At 41.8% G+C, this 27,643-nt stretch overlaps 1 protein-coding gene across 3 annotated transcripts in view; it reads left to right on the forward strand.

The window, feature by feature from the left end:
• The window catches only part of TTLL5 (tubulin tyrosine ligase like 5), a 126,652-nt gene extending 99,637 nt beyond the window's left edge, over positions 1-27,015 (forward strand). For all 3 annotated transcript variants that reach the window (XM_035539403.2, XM_035539404.2, XM_035539405.2), the window contains 4 exons: positions 370-547; positions 9,191-9,411; positions 16,620-16,705; positions 26,453-27,015. In XM_035539403.2, the coding sequence (XP_035395296.1) occupies positions 370-547; positions 9,191-9,411; positions 16,620-16,705; positions 26,453-26,493 (526 nt within the window). In that variant the 3' untranslated portion in view covers positions 26,494-27,015. The remainder of the gene's footprint in view (positions 1-369; positions 548-9,190; positions 9,412-16,619; positions 16,706-26,452) is intronic.
• The last annotated feature ends 628 nt before the right edge of the window (positions 27,016-27,643 follow it).

Below are 27,643 nucleotides of genomic sequence, written 5' to 3' on the forward strand. Positions count from 1 at the left end.
AAATAAATACTTATCTCATTAGTGATGGGAATCTTCAGCTCTTTTATTGTTGCAATACTGCCTCTTTTCAGTGCTAATCAGCCACAGACAACATGCTCCAGTTTTGAATTTCTCTTCTCTTTTGTCTTTCTTTGTTTCCCTCAAGCATGGTGTTACAGCTAGTAAAGCAGTCCTAGCCTGGAATTCAAAACACTCCTCAGCAAGGTGGCAGTTAGCACATGATAACATGTATCAGGTGTTGTACTTGTCAGAGCAACTTAAATTCGTGGCTGGCTAAGTATTAAGGGGTTTTTAGGAAGCAACGGTGCCTTGTGAGCAGGAGCCTGTATAAGCAGAGTGGTGAAAGCATGATGTCTTTTCATTTCTCAGGGCTCCAGAGAGTGATCGTTTTGCCTGGGAAGGAGAGATGGAGAACAGTGGCTGCACCCCGGTGACACGGAGTCCACTGGCACACCCCAACTATCAGCTGCATTTTGCTGTGCAGCAACTTCAGCAGCAGAAACTTCAGCCACGACAGCTGTTGGAGCAAAGCCAAGCCCGGCACCAGGTAACTCAGAAAAATCCCACCTAGGACATAGCAGTACTGACTTGAGTCTTAGCTGTGCAGACCCAACCCAAAACAGTGCATATGGCACAGCTTTTGTGAAGCAAGTAGCTCTTCCAGTGTGTTAGAACAATAGAATTATTATTAAAATCACTGCAGCGTTATATATTACCTGCAGTTCCCTTCGGCCTCTTATACCACAATGACATCCTCCTCCGTTTGGCTATTGGCATGCTGCTGCTTGCTTTTCTGCACCAGTTCAGGGCATTCCCTTCCAGTGCCTCAGACAGCCTTAGAACTGTCCATAGTCTCCATGGTTCTTTGTCACTTGTCTTGTCACTGGGTGACACGGTTCTGCTTCGACTTCCGTTCCTCTTGCGTAGTGCTTCAGGCTGGATCACTGTTACGTTTCTCTGTTATGTTTCCAAATGTGGGGTTTTGAAATTCTGTTGGCAATTGTGCGCTCTGTAACAAACAGACCCCATCAAGGCTTCATCTTGACTAAATTCCTCTCCTACTGTATGTCTTCTCATGAGATACAGTTACCAAAGAAATAGCATGTTAGTGGACTTGAAGATTCTCCAAAATATTTTTTTATCTTTCTTTTGGAGAAATATGTTAATTTCTTTTAAGAGCTTTCAGTGTGCAGGAGACATGGCCACTGACCCTGATGCAGAGTGCAAGTTTTTCTGCAACCCTGAAAATCTTCTCAAAGCTTCCTGCATATTTTGTTATTACTACACTTAAGATTTTCTTTCACTGCTTTGCACTGACAGGCATAAGACTCCTTTGTCACAACTGTAAGGAGAAAAGATGGGCTGAGCGTTCAAGAGCTAGAGCAAATATGAAAATGGCTTTGTATTATTGATGCTCTGGGCAATTTCTAGATGCCAAGGGTAGACCACTGTGTCTGGAACACCATTTCCATCCTGCCTGGAGAACCTTCTGAAGTCACAATGAGCTCACTGATGTGCTCTTTTCTCTTTGTTATTATCAGGAAGGAGGTATGTTTTTTCTTCTGAGTGGTGGCCAAAAGGCTTTCTTGCTAAAGAGAAGTGTTTGGGTGAACAAACCTCCACTCAAAAGAGACTGCTCTTAAATAGGTTGGAGCTATTTGCTGGACAGTCTGGCAGAACTGGACTTCAGCAAGAGCATGAACGGAGCAAACATGTGAACACCCACTCTCCCTTCTATGAAGTGGATGAGTCACGAGTCAGAGTCCTTGAGAACAGCTTATAAACAAATTGCCCCCATCCTTTTCTGAGAGCGTCTTGAAGGAGAGGCCCTTCTGCCTCTGCCCCTCACGCTCCTTTTCTCAAGGTCCTCATTTAGCCATGTGGCTTCTGTCCCTGAATTCCCTCACCTACGGTGTACTTGTAGCCCCTCTCAGCAGGAGCAGGAGGTCTTCCTTTCATCTGCATCCAAGGGGCTCTGGGTGGGCAGCAGTGGCTGCTCAGGAAAGGACTATAAGCTGGCTTGTGCCTGTGAGGAGGCTGGAGCTGGCCATGGGGCCTGGCTGAGCCTCCTTCTAATTGCTGACATTGAGCTGATGTTATTCTTGGCCTGGGGTAGAGCCATTACTCAGGAGTTTCTGTTAAAGTGATTCTTTGTTAAACCTCCACTCACCCCCACAAGATCCCCCTCACGGCTCTCCCTCCCTTCTCTCTCTGAGCCAAGCAGTTCAGAGTTGCAGTATTGAGGCCATTACTTTACCGCAGGGCTCAGGCTGCTCTGAAGTTGCTGTTAATGAAGAAAAGGATTTGCTGAGCGTGGGGGCTCTCAGACTTTCTGGAGTGTAAACTACATCTTAATAACATGATTGTCTCTTTTGGAGCCAGCCCTACCTCCCCTTCCAGTCACAGTTGCATGGGTGCTCTGATGCCCCTCCCAGTGATTGCATTACCCTCATCTTCATCTGTTTATCCCCATCTCCCTCTCAAGTTTGTTGTTATTGACCTCTTCCTTCTCAGACTTCAGTGTTTTGACTTGACCTTTCCAGGAACTTGCCTTCTGTTTTTGTTGTCTTATCTTCACTTCCATGATAAAGCATCCTTGTGTCAATGGCATTGACCTCCGTTGTAGGAAAATCATGTCAGGAAAGCATGGAAAGTGTTTCTAGTTTCCTTAATCAGAGCAGCAACCATGGACACAGGAGAAGCCAGAGGCAAGTCTCTCATTCTGAGCTCTGCATAGCGTAAGAACCTCAAATTCAGTGCTTCTCCTTGAATCTCCTTCTTTGTTGTCTGTCTTTTCTCATACATTCCCTCTCTTTCTCATCTTCTGTAGATTGCCATCCATAAAGGCCTTTTCCTGATATGGTATCATGTGTTTTGCCACTCAGTCTTCCCAAGCAGCTTTACAGTGATGCTGGAAATGGGGAAAGCATACTGGTCTTCCACAAGATGCATGCCACTGGGGGAATTCAGAGTTTAGAAAAAGTTGGATCTTTTATAGGAAACCCTCAGCAGGGTAGTAAGGATTACGTTTTTCAGTCACATCACTAACAGACTGGTCTGGACACAATTAACAGTTGTTAGTTACTCTGATCTAAGAAAATATATTGGACAAGATTTGGAAAAATTCTACATCCATTTGGAAATTGCTTCTCCTAATATTTAAAGCACTGCAAGTGATGGAAGGGAGGGGGATCTAGGAGAACAATTTGGGGAGACTGTGCCATAGTCAGAGACTGGCTGTGAGGGGAAAGAATGATAAAGAGGAAAACAAGGACTCAGCCTTGTCCATTTCACGAACAGAAAACCATAGATGTCAGCTCTGTGGGATCCACACGTTTGGATTCACCCTTTTTAGCAGATCCTGGATCTTTCCTCAATGATCTTGATTAGAACTAAAGGCTTCTTGGCCAGAATACTGCTCTGGAGTGTGGGAGGCCATTGTTTTGGTCTTGGCTGCTGTCAGACAGTTACTGGATGATCCTTAGAAAATGACCTCCACTCTGTGTGGTCAGTTTCTCAGATTCACACTGATCCCCTCCATGAAATGCTTTGCAGTTGTGAAAGCTTATTTCCATCAGCAGAACAAATATGTTGCAAAAAGGAGAGGGCTTGTTACTTGCGAGGGTGCCATGATCTCTCTGCTTTGGGAAATGCATGCAGGGTATCTCCAAACCATACATTTCATCTGATTGTTCAAGTTCTTGTTGGAAGGCGGACTAGCCATTCGCCAGTAGCTGAAGTGCATTTATTAAGATACCTCAAGGTACGTCGTAAGTGTGGCATGACCATACAACATGATTAGTTGCCCATCTTTCCTTCTGTCTGTGACAAATGAACTGGTTGTATATATATGAATAGCATGTGAACAAATAACAGAAGCGCTGTGATTAATAACACAACCAGATGCTTCTGCCTGTATGTTAACCAGTTCGATATGTTGGAGATGAGCTAGATGTGTTGGGAAGCATAAAAGTTGTAGCCAAGTATTTGTGTAATAGGAATACTCCCCGCTGCCATGCAGTGGATGTATCTGATCATGAGGGCTTATTGCGTATTTCTTTGTGGTAGCGCCCACTCTCGGATGAGTGCTTTCCAGACACTTAAGAATGATGATTTCTCCTCCAAGCATTTCACAATTTGCGGGGCAGCACATACTATGTAGGTGGATAAAGGGATAATAACCGATAATTTCCACTCATTGTATGTGGAAGTTAGTTCATACCATGTAGTGGGGTGGAAATAAACCTTCAGTGCCAGAATAGGTATTTTGTTCCCTGGACAAAAAGAGAAGCACCAGACTGAATGAGAATCTAGCAAACAAATGGATAAAGCTCTGCAGTGATAGGGACCAGGAACAGAGACAATACAAAGCCTGAGGGAAAAAAACTTAGGAAGGGGCAGAGTTTGAAAGTGGAGACAAGAAGCTTAAATCTGATATCAATAAAATCAAGGAAAAAGAATTACAAAATCATACCAAAAGACAATAAAAACAGGTTTATAGCAGTATTTTTAATGTTTAAAGGAGGCTCCATGTGACATGTTATGACCTAGATGTTAGTATCACTGCTGCAGTTGGCAAGGCAGTTAATATACCATCATTGTTTATTCTCTAATTGTTTCCTGTACTGGAAAGATGCCATTAGCTGTTAGGGAGGTTCCTCTTTCTCTGTGTGGCTATGTTCCGTCTGCTTAGCCTAGCATCTTCTGGGTTTAGAGTTTTATGCCAAACATTTCACATGGGAAAAAAAGCTAAATTAAAACAAGAAAAGTTCAGTTGTATAGTGGAATGATCCCCATCAGTCCTACTTATATCAAAAAAGGTCATGTTAAGCAAGGCATAAATCATGTTAATGAGTTGTGTGGTCAGTTGCGATCACATTTTGAATCATAAGTTTAAGTAGATTTTATACTACGAAACATTGGGCTAAATAAATCTTAAATAATTCTCCTCTTTTAATCATTTGAGTATTTGAAAGGTCATGGTATGTTCTCTGAAATATTCCTTATTTTGTGAAGTTCAGCAAACGTTTTTCCTTTCAACATATGCGACTCCGAATTTCCTACCATTTATTTAAACCTTTCTGGGACTGATGGATGTTTAAGATAATATTCCTAGTATTCCTAGAACTACATTATTCCTGTCTGAGGATACAGGGCCTCTTCGAGTGCAGCCTTAAACATCATTAACTGTTTTCTGAACTATTATATATTGGACTGCTGTCAGATTTGCAGTCTCTCTTCCCCTTGAGTCTCTTGTTCGTTCTGGTTTTGCAGCTTTCTCCCTCAGACTGTTTTCCCTCTAGATGTGCTAACTGCCATTTTCCTATTTGAATCTCGTGATACTGATGAGTCAAAGACTTAGACTAAGTAAAGCAGAACAACTGTTCTGAAAGCAGTAGCCTGTGCTGATTTATACCAGCTGAAACTTTGTCCCCATGTTTCCAATCCCATCGCTATTATTAGAATTATGGTAACGCCCAGATGTATTAAGTGTCTTTGCAATACAATGATATGGTCCAAATCTTGCTCCAGAGAGCTCCCAGGTTAAGAAGATAAACCGTATACAGGAAGAGAGACAAAGAAAGCACCAAGTCAATTCATTCTAGTATATTTTAATACCTTTATGAAGAATTCACCAGGGAAGACTTGCTTCAGGACATTCTGTGAATGCCATGAATTTGCTCTTCTTCCTTTACTTTCTTGATAACCCCAAGATGCTCCTCTTAATGGAATTTAACACTGTGGCAGTTAAATAACAGGGTCAGAATGTGCTATTATCTCAATTTTGTGGATTTTCAACTCAACTGATCATTGCATCCAAACTGATTTAACTGAGCATATTAATAGGTATTCAAAGGAACCTGCACTAAACAATTTGCATAAATCCAAAGGTCATCAAAGCCTTTTGATTCCCTGTATTGTTGCAAAGTCATTGGAAATGCAATTTCCAAAAATTTCTACAATTTCTAAAGGTTTTTTGATTTTTTTTTTAAACTAAATCCTCATCATCGTTTATTCCTTATCAACATCTTGCTTTCCAGACGTAGTGATTTGGAACTGGCTGCCTAGCTGCACAGATCTTTGTGCAGTCCACGTGCATATATATCTGTCAATTCTCACACTGCTGAGTCTCTCATCGCTTTCAGTCTCGCTTATTCAATTCAAACTGAATGACTACGGTGTAGAAATCTCAGAGCTACATTTCATACAAAATTCATGAAAATAAAGACCTATGAATCTGGGAGGGGGACTCAGCTACTGTTTCCATTAAGGCAAAGCTGCAGCATTGGGCCACTCATAATTATACAGCAGAAATCCACACAAGAATGCCTCAAACCCATGCAGGGAAGCATAATTTGGGGCGTGCTTTATATTATATACTGTAAGATTCAGCCCCAAGACAGATTCACAGGAAATGAGCTTCATTAGCTCCTCTGGTCACAGAATGAGCATGTTTTGCTTGCAACATTTGTTCCGTTACTGTGCTAGGGATGGGTGTTAGATACAGGAATGGTAAGTGCCAGGAACATTCTTTCTGTTTTTGAAGATCATTAATATATCTGCTTTTCTTCAAAGTACTACAGTACCTCCCTGCTTTTAATCATGAGCAGCCCAAGCTCAGTTGCTACTGGCTAATAATACCCTTAGATGTGTATTGTCATTACTGACAAGCTGTACATGTTGAGATTTTCTAATTAAAAATGACTATTTTTGTACAGATAACTTTGTCTATGCTGTGTGTGTGTGTAGATGTGGATGCAAGGAGAGGTGAGATATAATGAGGCAAATTGGGGATCAGGACTCAGGATCCTCTCTGAGCTCACAACCTAGCTTTTCATATTGCTTCAGTCTGTGGCTTGGGGAAAATTACTTTGTCAGTGCCTAACATGCTCCATGTGCACGACAGGGTTAATGCAGTCCTTTTCTGAATGGTCCTATCTCCCCAGAGAATTATGCAAGAGGGTTAGCTCACTAAAGCTTTAGGTGATTTTTAGCTAAAAAATCTGCTAGTGTTCTAAGGACTTTTCAGATTTGTAGCCTGAAGAACTTGTGAGGGAAGCAAACGTCTTCTCAGAATTAAATGAAATCTGCCAGCCTGGAAAGCGTGGGTCCTAATTGTTTACTTGCAGCACCAACAGTTGCAGGGTGCTACCTGCTTTAGAAATGCCTCTGTCAGGGTTTCTCTAGGTTTCTGCTCTCCCTAGGTCCTGAGCAGTCAGGATCCTGAGCGACGAGGTGTGTCTCCCACTTTTTGCTTATCTCTGGAATCTCTTCCCAACCTCTCCTTTGTGTGGTCAGGCTTTGCTTTCCCCAGCTGCCCCTTTTGTTTGCACAGTAGCTTCTCCTGGTTTCCTGTCCTGTCCCCATGGAGTTCACAGCAGGGCAGTGTGCTTTGTAGCTGAATCCAGAAGCCGTGGTCCGTGTCAGCTTCCACTCTCTCCATCCTTGCCTGGAAGGCAGCCAGAATCCCAGCACAGCATGGAGACAAAGGCCGTTTTGGAAGTCCATTAGCCCCAAGAAAAACATCCATGACATTTCTTCAGACAGGTATCAGCCCAGCTTTTGCTGATCAGGCTTTATTAGAGCATCCTTTCTTGCTCTTTCTTCAGAGTCCCAGACCTCCCTGCCAACGCATGTTAACACAGGGAAAGGGTTAAGACTGCTCTGCAGACACCAGGATCATAATGATTTTCATAACAAGAAAAAATAAAAACTTACAGGAAATACGCATGCTATCGAGCACGGCACAGTGAAATGGCACCCCTGAATAACAAAGGGGTGCAGTGACTTGAGGGTCTCCATCCCAACCCCATACTGCATGAGACTCTAAGATGCAGCAGAACCAAGTTTCATTTTAGTTTGTTTTGTGGGGAGAGGTGGGGTGTGACTGCTGTTTTCCAGGCTTCTGCATTTGCACCAGCTACTTATTTCAAAACCTGAAAGCTGCCATCAAGGTAGGGCTCCAGGGGAGGGAGAGGTTAAGAAAGGATTGGGAGCTCAAGGGGATCTTGTCAGTGAGCTCTGGTTAGGAAACAGGCCTGTTTTGGCTCCCGCACTTCCTTTTCTCCCTAGAGCTCTGCCTGTCAGAAACGCCTTCCCACACACCACTGCCCTGCCACTTGCCAGAGAATTGCGGGGGAGAGGGGCTTTTCCTGTCTGTGTGCTGAGATGCAGCCAGCCCTCAGACTGGTTTTCTCTGGAGCCTGGAGCCCACTCTCTGTGGCTTTGTTGTGTTTTTCACCAGAGAAGAAACTGAGGACAACTGCAGTGAAGTGCACTGCTCCCAAGGTCACGCCGAGGTGCCTGGCAGTTGCTCAGCTATTCCCTTCGGCTCCTATCACTGACCTCTAGCTGCCAAATTACAAGGTTATGGTATTGCCTCTTTGCCCTGGGAAACTGACTAAGAAATTTTGAGGAAAGATGAGGCAGAACTCCCAGCAGGTTGCTCCTTTCTGAAAAGAGCCTAGTGGTTTGCAGAGCTCCCCAAGGGAACCATTGCCCACTCCCTGCTGGGCCAGTCTGCTGCTCAGGTCTCTGGTGTATCATGCAATGCAGATTCTTTTGTTCCTTGGGTCAAATCTGCAACATCCTTACCCTCCCACCTGCTTTAAGAATAGAAATATTTTCTGTTCCCTGGTATGGCTGGGGGATTTCCATTTTGTTAGCTGCTGACCTCAAGTCCCCTTTTTCAGAGAAGGTAGCTTAGAGTCTTCCTGTTATTCCAAGCACCTGCAGGGTTGGACTGAAGACCTGGCATTGTAACGTCTTCCTCATATCTTTTTTTTTTTTCTTGAACTTTGTCTCAATCCCAACTCCCACACAAAGAATAGCTTACCAGTGTAAGTGCAGAAAGTCAGTCAAAGCAATAAAAGCTTTATTTTTTTGAGCCCACTGCATGCTTAGATTGGGGATATGACCTCTTATTTTTTTTCTTCCAGAATGGTATTGTTATACGGCAGTAATAAGCCTTCCTAGAAGCTAGTTCCAGCGTCCAAGGGTATACAATTCAGTTCTTAAAACCACTTCACTGACTTGATCCCTTATATCTTCTTTTTGTGCTTGGGACTGTCCTTGGAGCTCTGGGGGTTGCATTCACCAGACAGATAACATCACCCACTTCCATCAGCTCTCTCAGCAGTGTTCAGAGAGACAATCACCAATTATTATTATTTTGTTCTGTTTTTACCAGGCTCTCTTTGCCAACTACTCACAATCCAGCACCAGCCATATATCTATGCCAGCTGGCTCTGGTGCCTGCAAGACATCAAGTGCCACTTCTAGTATCCAGAAGGCAGCCAGTTTGCACAAAGTGATGCCATCCCGGAGTACGCCTTCTCAGCTGGTTCCAAAGCCTCCAGCAAACCACAGACAGACAGTAGCCAGAAAGGCTGCAGCCCAGAGGATTTCCAAGTAAGTTTTATCTCTTCCCATCTACAACAGGGAGTTGGCACTGGTTCCCCTCAGAAGGAGTATTGGTGAAGAACCTGTCTACGTGTGACTCAGACATAGGCCTTTCAGGCTGTGTTGTTCAAGATAAATCTCAGAACAGCTTGACCTGCGTGAGCTGAAGTAAATGTGTACTATTGTGCATTTTCATTTTTTACAATGGTAAGGTAAACAGGACTGTAGCATCATACAAACATTAAGGACATAACTGCCAGATTGAATCAGAGAAGTGTGTGGTCCAGCCTGGGATTCAGTTACCTAAACACAGGTTGCTAGTGCAATGTTAGATGCATAAGGCTATTCTACCCGACTGTAGCTGCTGCTCCAGTTAAGCACAAGTCTTCTGTAAATCTTGTTGAATCTGCCAGCCCTATGCAGATGTCTCAAAAAACTTGAGAGTATCATGTATGGTACTAGACAGCTGTGTTTAGGCACTTGAGTCACTCGCTTCATGTTTAATCTTTGATGGAGGCCAGAGTCTGGTGGGTCAGAAAAGGCTGCCAAAAAAAAAAAAACCAAACAACTAAACCCACCAATATCTTTAACAAGCTAATTTGCCCTTAGCCAAGTTTTCCTGTAAACTTAACACATGAACATTGACTCGTGCCTTTAGGTACAAGTTTTTATTTCATTCAAATTGTTTATGTGTCTAATGTAATGATAGCTTTCCTCCTTATCTGTAAAAATGTCTACCCTTCTTCTAATTTTTACTAATCTTTTAGTTATAGCACTTGACATTCTAAAGAAGATGAATTTGTCATGTGTTATCTTTAAAAACAAAATACAACACTCACCTTCAAATGTTGTTTACTGATTTTAAGTTTCCTTCTTTTCCATTTCTTTGTGTCTTTTCTTCTGTGCGTTATGAGAGAACGTGAGCAAGGCTTCTGTTTTCTTTTTTCTTATTCTTTACCTTTTTTGTTAACTCCTTCAGCTCTCTGTTTATCTCTTCTTTGTCTAAAGCAGTTCTGCCATTTAAATTCTTTGGCAGGTTTTTCCTCATATGTCCTCACATGTATTTCATCCCTGAATGCTGAAGGGTAAAAATTGCATTCGTAACTTCCTCCCTTATACTGTATGGCCAGAAGAGTTGTAAAACTTTTACAGGTTCCTGTGAGGTTTCCTGGTTCTTTGTTTCCTTCCTGGTTTAAAGAGGGGAGGCTTAGTAAAAGATCACAAATGAAAGACACTTTATGAAGATGCTGGGGCACTGTCAGTGTGTGGGGATCAAATCTGGAACTGCAAGGCATATTTAAGGAACTTGGACAGAACTGCGCTGGGGAAGCTTGTGTATTTCCTGCTTCTACTCTTGCTATTCGAAGAGCTAGCACGTTAAACGGATCCCCCAAAACTATCGAAAGAGAAAATAAAATGGCAGTAGATTTTGTCAACTCAGCAAATGCAGATGTGAGCATAAGGTCTGGCAGGTATATGCTGGTGGGTTTGCTATCTGATGTCTTTTATGTTGGATAGCTCATGTTAGTACAGGTGACAGGCTGTGTCAGTGGGTTTCTCTGCTGGGCAGCAGAGATGTGTATTTGAAGATGCCGGTGTGCTGTGCTCACTTGTTGGCAGAAGAAATGTTTATCCTTGTGAGATGGAATTGCAGCTCCTTGGACAGACTTTACTTTGCTACATTTTTGTGGTTTCTGCTCTGTGACAGGCAGGAGTGTGGGAAAACCGGAAAAAGTTCAGCACCAAAAATGCACAGAAGGGGGAAAAAAAGCAAAAGATTCCTTCAGAATTTTAGAAAACTAATCCAAGTATTGAAGGCTGCAAGGAGCCACTCCGGAAATACTTTCCAAGTTGCCTTTCAGACTCCAGTATGAGGCTCCGAACCCATTCTTGCCATTCATGGGATCTTGCAGTAACATTTTTTCACTTACATGGAAAGCAGCAGTGCCCAGCTATATTTCCAGCATACTGAGAGCTAATAATTTAAAAACTGCTGTGTCTCAGCCTAATTTAACCCATCCTTTGTTGTCAGGAATAGACCAGAGGTGCATTTACAGATGAGAGTTGATGAAGACAAGCCTCTGCTTCAAATGAATCTAGATTAGAGATGAAAAAGATGTCTTGCATGCTCCAGCCTGTTCTTTACAGTTCCTGGTTATTCTGTGCAGAGTATTTGCAGACACTGTGTATAGCCTGCCTTCAAATAACTCCAGTGGCAGAAACCCCATCATATGCTATGTAAGACCTTTTAAGAATCTAAATAACCTTATTATTAGAAAGTTTCTCCTGATGTGCAATCTGAGTTTTTCCTTTGTTTCATCCTGTTGTACCTTGTTTCTCCTTCCTGAACCACCCTCAACATTTTCCCTTGAAAATACTTTCTGTCTTTTGAATGTCTTCTGCTTCTTGGAATTTCCTAATGTTGTTTAGACTTGTTGAGGTTTTGTTAACCTCAGATAGTAGTTCCACCTGCCAAGTTCTTAATTGTCTTGAATTTACTGTATTTTCTTCAGTTAGGATGCTTGCAATTGTGGCACCTAGAATTGTACTTTTCCAGTGTGGGACTACTGTATCCTTAGGTTATAACATAGCAAATATCCTTCTCCATAACATCTAATCTAATTTTGGCTTTTGGCTGCTTCATTCCTCTGTAAGGTCATCTTTGATTTGGTGCTCGCTTTCACCCCCTAATTCTTGTTGGCTGTTTTCCTGACCTCTTTCCTCAAAGAAGATCTCACTGATATATATTATTTCCACAAGACTCACTGAAACTAATCCTGTTCTGTTAAAGCTCCTGTGTCTCTTTTTTTTTTTTTCTTCATATTTTTCAGTAAGCCAGACCTTATTCCTCTGTCTGCTCTTGCACTGCCTGGCTTTTGTTTAACATCTTAATAAAGACCTTCTTTTTCAAGTTGTTTGTAGAAGCCCTCTAGAGACTGGACCATGAAGACAAACTAAAATCAACTTTGTCTCTTTGACCTATCTCTACTTTGCATGCATTATCATTTCTCTCCTAGCTGCACATATGGCTTCCAGAAGAGAAGGAAAAGAATAAGTAGTAGAAAGCTTGACTACAAACAGAGCGAGATGCTAAAGATGAACATTGCTGACTAATTCAAAAGGAGTCTAGTAACTTTGACACTTCTCTGGTTAAAACATAAAGGAAAAAAGTAATGGAACAGCCAGACAATTCAGTTTTGTCTTTTCAGTTCCTGGCCTCTCTTGTTTTCTCAGTCTCTCAACTTGTAAAAGGTGGTAGGTTGACTTTATAGTGGATTGTGTCCAAAGCAGACTCCTTGCTTAAGCTAACAGAGTGGAAAACTGGGGCCCACATTAAGGTGTGGAAAAAGACTATAGTAACTGGAAGAAATGGTTTAATACGTAGCTCTGCTCAGAAATGTATACTCATGAAATGGTCTCCTGGGGCTCCATAGTTTTGATTAAATGTACTCAGATTACAAGTAGTAAGATAGTTTTTTGAACAGCTAACACAACAAACTCTTCTTTCTTTCCAAGAGTTAGATCGGGTCCTTTCCACTGCTTGTGTTGCCACTGTTACTGGCATGTCTGTGAACCGTAAAGGGACCTGCTGCTAACTGACAGCAAAATTTTGAGACAGAGGTCACTGAAATAGTATTTGTAAGCCATAGGATGAAGCAGGTGTCCCTGGAAGCAGCATTTGGTGGGTAGGACCTTCATTACAGATGACAGCATGCAAAGCAGGGAAATATATTAGCACAACTGTGAGAACCCAGAGTGATTTGGTACAGGTGACAGATAGAAAATCTTTCTGCTTTTAGTAATGAATAAATCACAATAAACACAGATTTCTTCATCATTCCTACAGTAACTTGCTGCTCTCTAACTGTAAAAGCATCAGGTAGGGCAAGGCTTGGACAACCTGTAAACAGATAGTCAAAGGAAAGATCTCAGAAAAAATACAGCTGTCAATGTTAGATCACTGTATGCAAAGAAAGAAAATGCCTGGTAGAGAAAAGGAACATACAATTCAATATTTTATCTGGAAGAGAGCAAGCCCAAGAAGATTGCTGACTTTACCGGCAGTAGACTGAATAGACTGAAACATCAAAAACTGTTGGAGATGTTAAACAGCACAGCATAATTTCTTCATGGCATGTTTACTGAACTTCTCTGTAAATGTCATTCCCAACAACTCTGCTCAGGAAACCTTTCAGAACAAGTATTTCTTTCAAATCCCAACACCACAGCACATAGTCTTTCTACCTTGTTCTTCTCTTGTATATTTGCTTTGTATGGTGTCAGCAGCAGAAGATCCAAAGTTCTGCTGTATTGTAACTAGTACAGAAATAGAGTAGAGGTGATGCATTTCTCCAGAGCTCAGGAACTCCATCCCACAGATGGGTGGAGTGCTGACTACAGTCAGATACGGCAGCAGCCAGCTGTTACAGGACAGGCTGGCCAAGCTTGGCAAATATGCCAAAAATAGAAGAATGGCCACACAGCAAGCTCTGTAAAACACCGTGGTTCTGGTTTGTATCCTGTCTTGCCCATGTGTGCTTATTCACAGGCATGTGTGAAGTGTCTCAAGTGAGCTGATCATGTATACAAGCTGAGCGCCCACCAAAAAGAGGACACGCATCAGGGGAGCAAACATGTAACAGTTACTGAGACCACTTTTACTTTTTTGCTACTGCTGTACTGAGGCATACTTGTTTTTTTTGCTCCTGAGCATCTGGGTTAATCAGGCTGCCTGACCCTTAGACATTTTTGGCAGCAAAAGCAGTGCATCTGAGAGACGTGCCTTGATTTAACACCCTGACACAGCTGGGCTCACTGGGCCTGCAGCTCTTAGCCCTTGGCTAGCCTCAGATCTTACACGCAGATACACATGTGGAGATACCCTGGCCAAGAGCAACAGGGGAACAAGCCTTCCTGGCTCTGGCTCTTCACATCTGTTGCTGTCCTCTTGTCAAACCTGGGCTGTGTGTGATGTGAATTTGTTAGTGTCCATCCTGTCCCCACGGAACATTAGATGCATTTCATGATATCACAAGAATTGTTTTTTTAAAAAAAGGTGTTCAAAATTCAGTCAAGAAAATACTTCTTTGTCACCTCTAGAACAAGAGCACCCTCCAGGCTGGGTAGCTTAGAGGTGGTTTAGTGCCTGCATTAAGAAAGGTCAGTATCAATTTCAAGAAGAGCTTTGCTGTGTAAGAGAGAGAAAAGGCCAATGGCAGATATTTAAGTTGGGGGGGACAGTGGAGAAAAGGCTGGTTTTGTTCATTTTAAAGAGGAGGAAATTGGGAATGTAACAAGGGATTTCATTGCAGAAGTAGAAACAAAAACTCCGCAGACATTAAAAGTAGGAAAATTAGAAAGGTAATGGGGTTTCAGCTAACCCAAGGAGGAAGAAAGTGGAAAGGATTAATTCAGTTTAAGCAGTAAATATGTTCTGGGACTGGAGATCCTATCAGGACAGCTGAGGGGAGAGAGAACTTGAGGGGTGAGCTTAGCATGGTGGGAGGTCAAGGTCATGGGGTAGATCTGAGAATGAGCCGTGTGGAGGTGACAGTTGAAACCGCAAGAATCAGTATACAGTGTGGGCAGAAAGAAGAAAGGATGAGCAAGTCTGGAGAGGGAAATAGAGTCTCTAAATGTTGTAAAGCAGACATAAAGATAGAAGGGTAACTGTTCCCTGATAATTTTTTTGTTGTACTGGCTGACATCCTTGATATTTTCAACTGCCAGTCTTGTATTCTACCTACAGAAGTGTGAACTAGATTTGGCTGTCAATTGTGCTGTATTAATGAAGTGGACCAGCTAATTATGAGCGTGGAATGTTTATGTAAAAAGGATAAAGATCCATCTGGATTCTCCACCCCCAGATGGACCATGCAGTATCCATGCAGCAAAAGAAACCATAAGTACAGATCCAAAATTCTCTCCAAGAGGCAATAAACATAGAAACAGGCACCTCATTTGACAACAGCATTTCAAATTACAGCTGATTGAAGTGAGGGGTTGTGCTTTGCAAATGTCCTATCTGCTTCCCCTTCCCTTCCCATATGGACTCTGATTTATTTTACTCAAGTCCAGCTAAGATAAAATACAGGAGTCCCTCACTGGCCTTTCAGCTGCCAGGAGCACCTGGATTGCTGGCAACTTGCTGACTTCAAAATTTGAAGGCAGAATGTTTCAGGAGAAAAAAAATACAGCAACTGCACATATGTGCCTGGGTCTGTTAGTCATCATGGCATCACGTGGGGATTGGAGATCGCAGTGTTCTTCTGGGGAAGAGCTCACAGGAACTGTATTTCATGGCAGAGGTGAATGAGTGAAGGAGAAGCAGTGTGGCAGAGGGACAGGAGTGTACATGCACAAGTCTGTAGTGATCAGAACAGAGTTGGGCAGGGAGGAAAGGCAAGGAGGTTTAAGAGAAGAAAGGATAAACCAAAAATAGGTGGATTGATTGTATAGATTTTAAGGACAGAAAAGGTCATTGCAGCTGTACAACTTGACCTACTTTTGTGAGTAGACACTTTTTTTTTTAATGTAGGAGAAAATGGTCTCATTTTGGTAATGAATATTTATAATAGCTACAGAGAGTGTGGTTGTACTCCACAGAGTGTTGTTTCGCTGTAATTCAAATGCTGAGCTAAATGCAAGAGGATTTGCATAAAGTGTCTGCTAGTGTGCTGCACTGCTGGAGACTATACACATCCCGTGGGTCTCAGTTTCTGAGACAAGTGAGAAATCTTGCCCAAATTAGTTGTCTCTGTTGAGACAGGATGCAAGGACTTAGATTTTCTCAGATTTTGAGAGTAGCATGTTGTGGCTAGCCCCCTTCTCATGTTCATTTTTGTTTTAAGGTTGCTTAATCATTTTGCTTCAAATCATTGGAGAAAGTATACCACAGCATTACTAGTTGAGTTGCGCGTTCGTAGACCAATATTATTTACCATCTCCTTTATACTTCAGAATCATCTTCCAAGGCACATGGGACAAAAGCTTTAGGCACGTTGAAGTCTTGCTGGCAGCTCGAGTGTTTGTCTGTCATCCCCTGCCTTCTTGGGGCCAGTTGCTGTCACTGCCTATCTCATATCATGTTCATAGCTGCAGTCCTAGTGAAATTATGTGAACTAGGAGAATGATAAATTTTATGTTCAAGACCATTACGCTTCCTTGGTATATCCTTTCTCATTCATCCTTTCTAATCTGGTGCTTTTACCTGCTAGGGTGACCTCCACTGAAAGGCAACTGAACGGATTCCAGAACAGCCTTCACAGTGCTGCATCCTGTGAGCCAGGGTCAAATTCCACAGGTGAGTGCCAGCGCTGAAGACCAGGAAAGGGGGGTGGGCATGCTGGGGTACTTTTATCTTTCTCAAGAACTGGCAGGGGAAAAAAAAAAAAAACTCAGCAAGAGGAAGAAACACAGCTGTCTACCCTGCACATAGTGGTTCCTAGGTAACAGCCTGGGTTCAGCTGTGTAGGGAATTTATTCCTCCTGGGACAAAGAAGACTAAACAGAAGGGAGCAAAGGCTGAATTTTGTAGAGTTGGAAGAGGAAGATCCCTAAAAATGTGGCTGGGAAAAAACTTGGCTATAATGGCCCCTGTTTGCTTTAGGCTTTGGCTCAAAGATGCTCTGTTGTTTAAGCTTGGGCTGTAATAAAGGGCCAGGACATTCTTTACATTTTTCTTCAGTCTTGCAGAGAAGTGCCTTAGTTCAGGAAGACATAGTTGAGACTTGTGAATCAGCTACATAGTGAAGTCAGTCAGTAGAGGTGAAACCTCCCAAAGAAAAATCACTGAGGCCTATAGAATCAAATCTTCGTCCCTCCCTAGTGATTAATCCGTTCAGTGAGGATCTTAGTAAATGAGGACCCAATCCATTTTTCATTGACGCAGACATATTTGCAGTAGAGTGTAGTTGTGATAAACCCATGTTGCCCATGGCCTGCCGTAATCTATGATGATGCTGTAATGGAATATATGGGCAAATTATCATCTAGAGCGCCTTGAAAGAATTATGTTTCTGACCTTTAGTTTTGCTGTGAAAACCTTGAAAACGTGACTTGAGTATCACTGAGGCAGTGTTCTGTATGTTTTCACAAGCTGAAACAAAAGTTAGCACAGGGGTGAACTGCGTAATTCATCTTGTGGATATTTAGCTCTGAAACTTCAAGATGACATTTCCAGTATTAATGTCAGTGATTTTATTGCTGATCCTCTAGCACAAACATTCAGCTAATGCACTTATTGTACAATTCCAAACTGCCTCCCACGCTTTACCACCTGCCAAAAACTTCAGCTATCCTACCAGAGATTTTATAGGATGAATAGCGAGAGTCAATAAAAAAGACCCTACAGCACATTGGAACACGACAGCGTAGGAATGCAATATAATGGAATAATCAAAATACAGTTTTGTCAACATTGTAGTATATGTGCAGTTGAGACAAAAGTTCTGGTTTACTGCATCATTCAAGTTGAGTTTTTCGTACAGCATATAAAGCAAGGTTGCACTCAGATTTACAAGTAAATGTAAAAGCATAGTTCTCAATATATGACCAAATTGGTTTGCTAAGTGGACTTATGTGAAGGCATTTGTGTGCTGAATTCTGTCCTCTTTTTAACAATTTTAAGAGCACTTCATAGTTGTCACCCTGTAATTTTAGGGGTAGGCTAGCAGAACCAGGATCTAGTCAGGCTACTCAAAGCTTGTCCCTAGAAAAGGTATATAGCTCCAAGAACAGGGCTAAATTTTGCTGCAATTGAAGTAAGTAGAGCAAAATGTTTGTTCTTGGAAACTGGGGGAATGATATTTTCTTCAGCTTTGCACCAAGCCACTGGTATGCGTCAGAGGCTGTTGTGCCCAGTCTGTGTGTCTCAGAGACTACTTTGGTCCTTCCTGCAGGAACAGCTGTTTTTCTTCTTCACTCTTTCCATCGATTGCTTACACTAGGGCCCTGATTTCCCTCATCAACAGCTTACTTGGGGTTACTGTTCTGCATGTATTTGGTATCCTAGATACCAACTAGAGGAATTGGAGACACAAGGCATAAAGCAGATTACAGAATAAACTGCAAACCTTCAAAGATAGCAGGCTGTGAAAAGTTGTGGAGATAGAAGAAGAATTGGGCAGAACCTCCATATAAACATGCACATGAATGTTCAAAATGTTTGAGAAGTTTGAATAGGCCTTATTTGAATAAAGGTCTGTGGGATGATTAATTGCAGAGATGGCACAACCATTTCTTACTATTGTATCAGACAGCTTCTGTGAAGAAAACATTCTGGGAGACTGAGGAAGTCATTTGAGTACCATAGGCTTGTCTGCTATTGAACTGGGCCCTTGTCTGACTTTGGCAGATGCCCTTCAGGCTCTTAGTCCATTCTTCTTTCCATCTACTCTAATAGCCTGTCCAAGAAATAGCAAATATTGAGGCTTTGCAGAGAAGAAGCATAAAGATATCACAAATGAGCTAACCAAAATTGAGGATGATGCTCAAAGGAACAGTGAGTCAGGTAGTACGGAAACTTTTAACCAAATTGTTCAGAGAACAGTTCCCTGGTGGTTAGTACCGCAATTGTAGGAGAATAGTAGATAGTGTTGTGCAGCGGGCTCAAGCTCTTAAGTACAGATTTCTTGAGGTGAAATAAGAGGAAGAATAAAAGTCAGCGTTTCTGCAAAGTAGCTAAGGATTCTGAAACAAAGCACCGTTACAAGAAAAGTGGCCCAGCCTCTCATCCCCATGGCCTCATCCTCGTTTCATGGACAAACAAGTTCTTTGTGAGCTGTGTGCCACTGGGGTAATAAGAGAGAAGGCAGAGGTTCTCTTGAGCATCTACTAGAGGGGAGTTGATATTTAGATCTAGAGGGGAAGGTCTAAATATCAAAACCTGCAAGCTATCGTTTGGGGTTATTTGTAGTGTCTGAACAGTTTCCTATCAACGTTACTGAAAGTTTATGGGGATTTATTCTGCTAAAGAAATACCAAGAATTACTACTTCTAGGGAACATTCAAAATGCTTCTGACCTGATTTTCACTGAAATTGAACACCCAGTTGCCTAGTGTACTGGGTTGTCAGTCATTCTGAAAACAAAGCTGTATATACAGCCCTGATCGCATTGTTGTTTGTTTTTTCTATCCTGCATTACTTTGAGGGTCTCTCAGCATCATGCTGATTGCTTTCTGCTTCATGGAACTTTACAGTTCAATTAGTATTAATGCAATAGGGTGATTTTAAACTAAGAAATCAATTCTCTTTTCCAAGTCTTCTTCAGAATATAGTTCACTGAGTAACAGAAGGCTAAACTAAGTAGTGTGGTGGGTTGTTCAGCTCCAGGCTGTCTTTATGAGGATGTATTTGATATGGCTAGCTCAGATGATGAAGGAAGGAACCTATGGGTTGGTCATTTTTTATTGCGTATGTTAACAATGCAAGGCTGTGTGGAGGTGTTTTGCAGTTTTATTTTCTACTGCTCTATAGAGGCATTAGGTGAATATTGCATGAATTCTTTTTCTTGAAAAAGTGAAATTCTAGATAAAAAGGTTGTATTTTTTCCACTAGAATTTAGCTTTTGAACAGCTGGCAAGGAACATCCAGGAAGTTCTGTAGCAACTTTAAAGACCATGTAGTTAGATACTTAATATATTTATTATTCATCCTTTTTGTAAATGCTAACACAAAATAGGTTTTAGGGACAATAGAGGATAAAGTAAAAATTTACTTTTCGAAAACATAACGGCACAGTTCCAGGCAGTTTCTCTGTACCTAAGCTGGACTCCTGTATGCAACAGCCTGGACACAGAAATGGTTTGAAAGTATAGTTAACTCCTCAGTGCAACTGGGGTGTGGATCTACAAGGTAATGACCCCAGCTGATTTGATTTGTAAAGGTAACAGCAACTATGAGTGAAATCTCTCTTCTGTTGTGTTTCTCTCTTTCCTTTGCTGCCAGCTTCTTGAGTGTTCATGAAATATTTATTTGTTTCTTTGCATTTTAAAAGCTTCTGAACACAGAATGCTTATGGGGTTCTGGTTTGCTATGGCAAAAATATAAATAATATGCTAAAAACTTACATATGTAATTGCAAACAAGTATGAATCATGGTTAAAACTGGGCAAGGCTGATACCTGGCTTCAGCCTTGACAGAACTTTCACCTTTTCATTCTCAGGCTGATTAACAGTGATGCAGTTTTATTGTACTACTGTTTATATTACTAGTGTCCGCATGGCTCTTACACTGAGCGTGGTGGGAGAAAAAAAGAGTATTAGAACTACTGATTAGGGGAGGAAGTTAGTAATATAATATGCTATCCATGTTTGACAGCAGAGAAGACTGCCAGTTCATGTAAAGTCTCAGATCTATACCTAGCATGGCTTAAAGCATGAGTCACAAACTGATTTTTATGTATTTGAGTTCTCTGAGAATACTTCATAGAGAAGGTGAATGTCAGAACCTAATCTGAAGCTAGTAAGAAAACTTCTTGTGTTTTGCAGTTGATTTTGCTCACTGTGGTTCCTAGGTCTGTATCTGAGCTTAGGTGCAGGATGCTGTACAATTGGCTGTTTCCTTTGGACATTCACCTGGTTCCCATATGTGCATAAATGCCAACTTCAGTTGCCAACTGAAGGGATGCAACTCTTTGAAATAGCACATCATCATCATCTGTAAGGGTTTAGAACTGGATCCTGCACTGCCAAGAAATTTGTGGAAGAATAAGGGGATTGGTGGGTTGTTTTGGACTTCATCCACGTAGAAGGTAGTCTGCTGTTCTTAGTTTTCTAGTGATTTCCTTCTTCAGACTAAGGTGGAGAGTGGTATCTGAATGTTATCCAGGTAAGATGAATGTGCAAGCAGTGTGGTCAGGTGTAGAGCAATGAATGGAGCCTGCTTGCCACAATGATACTAAAGAGCACTTTTTTATACTTGCTCTTTTTTGCGTCTTCCACAACTCCAGAATTTTTCGTTTTATAGGAAACATACAGGTAGACTGTGCATTTCTAAAGATTTTTTTTGTATCTAGGATTGTTGTATGGTTCTTCATTAGAAGGTCATGTACATATTGTCATTGGAGACCTGAAATTAGAGTTGATGCTGGAGGTGCTGGCTGTTGGCTATCCACTGCCTGAATTAACATCATTCTTGAAATGCAGATTCTTTGTATAAGCTTGTGGAAAAAAAAAAAAAAAGAAAGAGCATTTTAGCAGGCATGCAAATGTGCAAGCTTCAAAATTGTTCTGCACCAGCAAAAGAAAAAAAAAAGTCAGCTAAACACAACAGGCACTTAAAATGATTATGTACAATCATTTTTTATTGTTTGCCAGATCTCCACAAAGAAAATGACTGGAAATTGAAGATTCGTTTATCAGTCATTGTCTCTCTACTCTCCTGTAGTACAAAGGGTGGCGATGGGATGGAATGGGATGTGTACTGTTGCCACCGTGCATGGCCTGTGTCAGACATCCAGCCATTTGCTGCACTAGGGTGGAATTCCCAGCTGCCCAGTCTTGTCCAGGCTTCCTCAGATTCTGCCAGGCTTCCCTGTAGCATGGGGAGACAGTAGATTGTTGAGCACCAATGTATTTATTTTTATGTTGATACCACATTCCCGAGAGGAACCTTGGCTACGATTTCAGCTGGTCTCACCACACTGTCCAAATCCTTCATCAGGAGCAGCTGGGAGAAGTCACTCAGGTTTCTGCACAGAGCATTGCTGGTACGCCTCCACCCTCCCATTAATCCTGTTCATTCCAGTCTTTGTTTGCCACCCTCCTGGTTCTCTCTTGTTGCTGTGACTGACTGCACAAGTGGTCTTGACTTTGAAAGGTGACCTTCAAATGGGCACCTCGAATAACCTTTACCTCAGACTACTTTGGCTATTCAGGCAAAAGATATCTTGTGACACAAAAGAGCAACTTTTGGTGGGTGTCATCTCATTGCTTATCCTCATCCAGGAATAGAATAACAAACTTTTCCACATAAATCCTTCCAGAACCACCTGTCTGGCTGAGAAGCTCTCAGTGGGTTACTGAAAGGGATCATTGGTCTGATATCCAGCACCTTGCATCAAACTTGCAGTGCTGCTTTTCACCCCTTATACAGCCATTGGCAACAGCAGCAATAACGTTCTGTCAACATCTTTCTCTGTCCTCTCTAGTCCCATCTTCACTCAGAGAAAGGCTTACTGAGAAGCATAATCAGTTTGTTGTAGCACATTTTGAAAAGCAGTGGAGCTTGAGGTAAAATACCGTAGGATCAGAGAATCATAGAATAGTTTTCAAGGGACCTTAAAGAGCATCTAATCCCAACCCCCCTGCCATGGGCAGGGACACCTCCCACTAGACCAGATTGCCCAAAGCCCCATCCAATCTGGCCTTGAACACCTCCAGGCATTGGGGCATCCACAGCTTCTTTGGGCAAAAGAGAGAAGAAAAATGAGGTGAATCCTATTGTTGTGTCTCCCTTTTAGGAGATACAACAATAAAAAAGATGGGGTAAAAAGATGGAATAGGGGAAAAGATAATTTTTCTCCCTAGTATAGTTGTTGCAATTATCCCATATCAGATAATGACAGATAAGCCTGTATTTATTTACCAGAAGGGAAAGGAGAGAGGTAAAGAAAGACCTTCTCCTTAAGCTGTTTCTTGGTATTCTTTGAAGAAGCGGGGAGCCGTTCCCTTATGACTAGCAATAAGCATATATTGATACGTTTAACAAATACCTACAGAATAGATGCACCATAAAGGTGTACACCTAAAATTTTAAACAGGGCATGACTATGTTTGAGTTTATCCAGATATCAGAAAACTGTGGCAGTCTCATTGAATCTCAGCAGAGTATAAAGTCCTGCCGAAAGCAGCATTTTCAGCCCTTCTCAGGTGTTAACAAGAATCTTGCCAACTCAGCTGTCGCCTCTCAGCTAGAGCTGAGGGTCTGTGTTCACTTCTAATGATCAGAAATTACATTTAGTGCTTAACTTGTGACAACAGCCCATCTCTCACACCTTTAGTCAACCTTTTGCTGTTCTTTTATGAAAGAAAGCCTTTTATGAAAGTCTTTTTCCTGTTGCTACTGGTCTCGTGCCACAACCTCATGGAAAGGCCATTCCAAGTTTCAGGAACACTGGGAAAGTGGGAGAAAAAGGAAAGGAGAGCCTCTAGAAATTGGCTTTCCTTTTTGAGAACTAGAGCTCAGCTTGAGTTTTAGGAGCTTTCACTTCTGACAGACTCAGAGAAAACTCCTAAGCAGGATAAGTAATGACTTCAGGCAGCTGGCATTTTTGCCTGACTGGAGGCTGAGCTTTGCTTGTTCTCAGTAGTGAGGTGATGGCGAACTGCCTGTATTTCCTTGCTGTGTTGGAAATGTCATTCAAGATCAGGTGTGCAAAGGCTGGGGAGAGGTTATATAATATCTTGGCTATGTCTGTCTCACATCTGGCCCTTTGGCATTAAGCTACCTATAGAGAGGATGACTTTGCCCATCCAAATTGGATTTTGTTTTAATCTGGCATTACCTTATTGAGACTAAAAATAGAAGCCAAACTGTGTGTGAATAGAGTAAAAGCAGTGTCTGAAGTTATGAAATGAAATGTGTGGAAGAGCCAGAGAACAGAGAGCCACAACAAACCAGGGAGTAGGAAACCGAGTAAGAGAAAGCAGAATGAGGCCTGTCAAATACAGAAGGCCGTTAGCAGTCAGGGTGAGGAGCCCACCCAGCCTCTTCTCTGTAACATGAGGAGGAGGGAGCCTCATGCTGGCTTCCCCCACCACGTGTCCATTTATTAATGAGGCTGCTCACTGCTCTTTTAATGCAGAGAGACTTCACTGTAATGAATACAGCTGTGTGTGTGCTGTTTGTGTGTGTCCCCCCAGTACTTTTTCGTGACTGGGAACTGCTGCTTTCCTTTGTCTGCCCAGTCCAGCAAGCCAACTTGAAATTGTGCCCATAAGTAAAAGGGGGAGGGAAGGCTGGTCTTCAGTTGTCAGCTGTCCTTGCTTGCTAGTGTCAGTCACCCAAGGATATAAATAAACCCCATCTATTTATTGCCTTTCTTAGTTGTACTATATATTATCAAGAGAATGCTGGGCATCACTCTGGGATTAGAAATTCCCTCTGCTCTGGGATAAAAGATCTGAGTTTCTAGGATTATCAGAGCTTTTCAGGAAGAGAGGAAGTTCTTGTTTTCAACGCTGGATTCAAAAGATTTGGACATGCTTCTCAGTTCTGCTATAGACTTGCTATGGGTATGATGAAACAGTTCAAACTAGCACTAAATATATCCTAGCACAGGTCCCTGACCAGGTGCTGTCAGACTAACCCAGTATTCTGCTCTCATTCCTGCAGTTTGGAAGCAGTGTAGATGAGGTGCTGGTATCTGTCCAAAACTGTGTAAACCTGTGCTGAGAAAGTCTATATGGCACTGGATTATAGTGTACACATATCGTCACATTTAAACAACTCCTGTGATTTCCTTGTGACTCAGTCTTATCCAGAAAGTGGAGATAATACTTTTTGCCCCTATGTGACTGTTCAAAGTACCAAAGTGTTAATGTTTTTGAGATGTAGTCATGGATGACATAACAGTATGTAAACATGTGGACAGACATATAGACAGATACTTTGTTTTAACACCTCCTGGCAGGCAAGGGATAAAGGAAATTCATTCTGTTTTATGCGGTGATTCACTGCAATGACGCTCATCACAAGAGGGAATCAACACTTCATGTTGGCTGCTGTCAGTAATAATCTGAGTTTTTTCCCTACTCAACCAGAACATAAAAGGAGGTAGAGTGCTCACAAGTGGCTTTGAAATGATAAAACTTCATAGGGTTATTTACATTAAGATTTGTGAAATAATTAAATCATAGCAATGGCCATGAGTTGGACTCATGGTAAGAATGCACCTATTTACATGTAGACATGGGAATGCCCCTCTCTGTGCTGTGTCCTGAGGGTAACCACACAAGAAGAACTTACATTAGGTGATTTTAATTCAGTTTGTGAGAGAAGATAAACTGTACCGTGCATTTCTGTAAGACAAGGAAGGCTCAAAAGCCACTTCAAAACAGGAAGATGAGGTTGAAGTTGGCTGCTTCTCTCATGTGCCTTTGTTTTCTTAATACCAGCATATTGCCAAGGGACAGTGTTCTGCTCTGGTATCCTATCTTCGTACACATGGTTGACAGTTTGGTTCCTAATTCAGGTTCCAAACTTTCTGTGCAGTGACATAGCTGGCAATACTGCTTTCTAAACATCTTTCCAGATCCTCTGTACTGTGTGGTGTTTGGCTCTATACTGGGATTTCAAGGAGAGTGTATTTTTAAAAATATAGCAATATTTTTAATAAACTCAGCTCTCAACAAGTGTCACTCGTATTTAGGAGCAAGCTGATGTGCTAAATACACAGGACAATGTAAACTGTTCAAAATAAACTTGGTACATTTCTAAGTGTTTTGAATTTTTCTTTTAAGGGAATATCTAAGTTTTTTTACATAAAAGAAGTGACAATGACATTGACTTTTTCCCATAACATGCCTAAGAAGGAAAAAGTTGCAGTATGTCTCTCTCTATGTCTCTATATGCAGTATGTCTCTCTAATAACGAGAAGAAAATCTGTCTTACCCCCATCTTGTTTCTTTTAAAGATCAACTTTTTCACATCCCCACCTCTTCTGCACCAAGGCACTCAGCATCTTTTGGAGTGGGGGAGTACATTTCCCTGCAAGCAAATGAATAAAAGACGCAGAAAGAAAAAGGCAAAGCATGCTGGTATGGGAGAGGGATTTAGAGTTACTGGAGGAGCATATGAAGAGATGAGCTAGATTAGGGAAGTGCAAAGAAAGTGTTGAGAGGAATACCAAGAGCACTTTTTCGGACAGTAGCTTATTAAGTTAGGTTTGTCATACTGTGATCTAATCTTGTAGCGCAGAGAAAGGATGTATGGTAGGGAGATCCAGATTTCTGGTGGTGGCTGAGATTTGCAGAGCAGTTCAGCAGTGTTTTAAATAAAACAGTCCTGTGATTACTCAAAAGCTTTGCTTTGTGTTTTTTTTCCAGCCTCTGCTTGCAGAGAAGGACTAACACTGAACATCAGGTGAGGAATCCAGGGTGTTGCTTCGAGTATGGGGCAAAGGAAAAAGCAGCAGTGACTTCAGACCACCATGCACCCATAACACCCAGGGGAGGGTGATGGAGTCCTTGCTGAGAGGACAAGCCACTGAGGAGAGTACCTGAACATCTGCAGAAGCTGGTGATACAGCTGTAGGCTGAGGTGAATGATTGCCTCTGAGAGCTTCTACTGCTGAGCCTTGGAGTCTTTCCTCCCACCTCTTCCTGATCATTAACCGTGAGATCTTTCTATAAGACAGAGGTCCTCCAACTATCTGTATTGTTTTTTCCCAACGTCCAAGTTTGAACATAAAGTCTCAAACTTGTTTGCTCAGCCATTTCAGTCTGTCCTAGTCCAGTAACAGCCAGTATTCTCTGCTGTCATCACATGGCAACCAACAGCAGAGAAAAATATTAGACCATATGAGCAGAGACATCCTTGTTAGTTGCTGTCTTGAATTTTGGCACAGAGCCATGGAAATGCTCAATTTGAATAAAGTCATATCATTTGTTTGTTTTGGTTATAATTTTGGTTATTAATTCACACCCTCCAAATATTTGCTCTTGTTATATTGGACAGGATTTAAAATTTGTCTTTATGTTTCACTGTTGGGTGCTTATGTTCTGTGTGGCTTATTTTTGTATTTTGATTTCTGTTTGTTTAGGCTATACAAACTTTTTTAATTGTCTGATGTTTTTAGACCCAAGATTGAACCCTAAGGCCCAGGTGGCTTCTATCAGTTGCAATAGTGGCTTAGTGAAGCACTCCAGTTAGAATTTGCCTAATGTTATGAAAAGTAATTTGCTTGTGTTAGCAAACAGCTTCAGCAGCTGGAAAATGTATTGGAGAGAAGATCCACCCATCCTTAAAATGAACAGGAAGCAGCTTCAGCTCTGACTCTTTGTTGGTGCCAGGTTAAAGGAAAACTCTATTTTCATGGTATTTTCCAACTTCTCCCTTGTCAAACAGCAAGCAGTATGATTGCAATTCTCAAAGAGTACATACAGTGTTTCCTATTGTTTGTGTTGGAGCCCTCAGGGATTGGATTCTAACAGCCTGTTTGATCTGTTTTCTTATTCCACAGCTCCCCTGTCATTCCTACCCTGTATAATCAGTGTTAAGAGATCATTCTAATGTGC

The sequence above is a fragment of the Cygnus atratus genome, chromosome 5 (genome assembly GCF_013377495.2).
Source record: "Cygnus atratus isolate AKBS03 ecotype Queensland, Australia chromosome 5, CAtr_DNAZoo_HiC_assembly, whole genome shotgun sequence".
NCBI classification, from domain to species: Eukaryota; Metazoa; Chordata; class Aves; order Anseriformes; family Anatidae; genus Cygnus; species Cygnus atratus.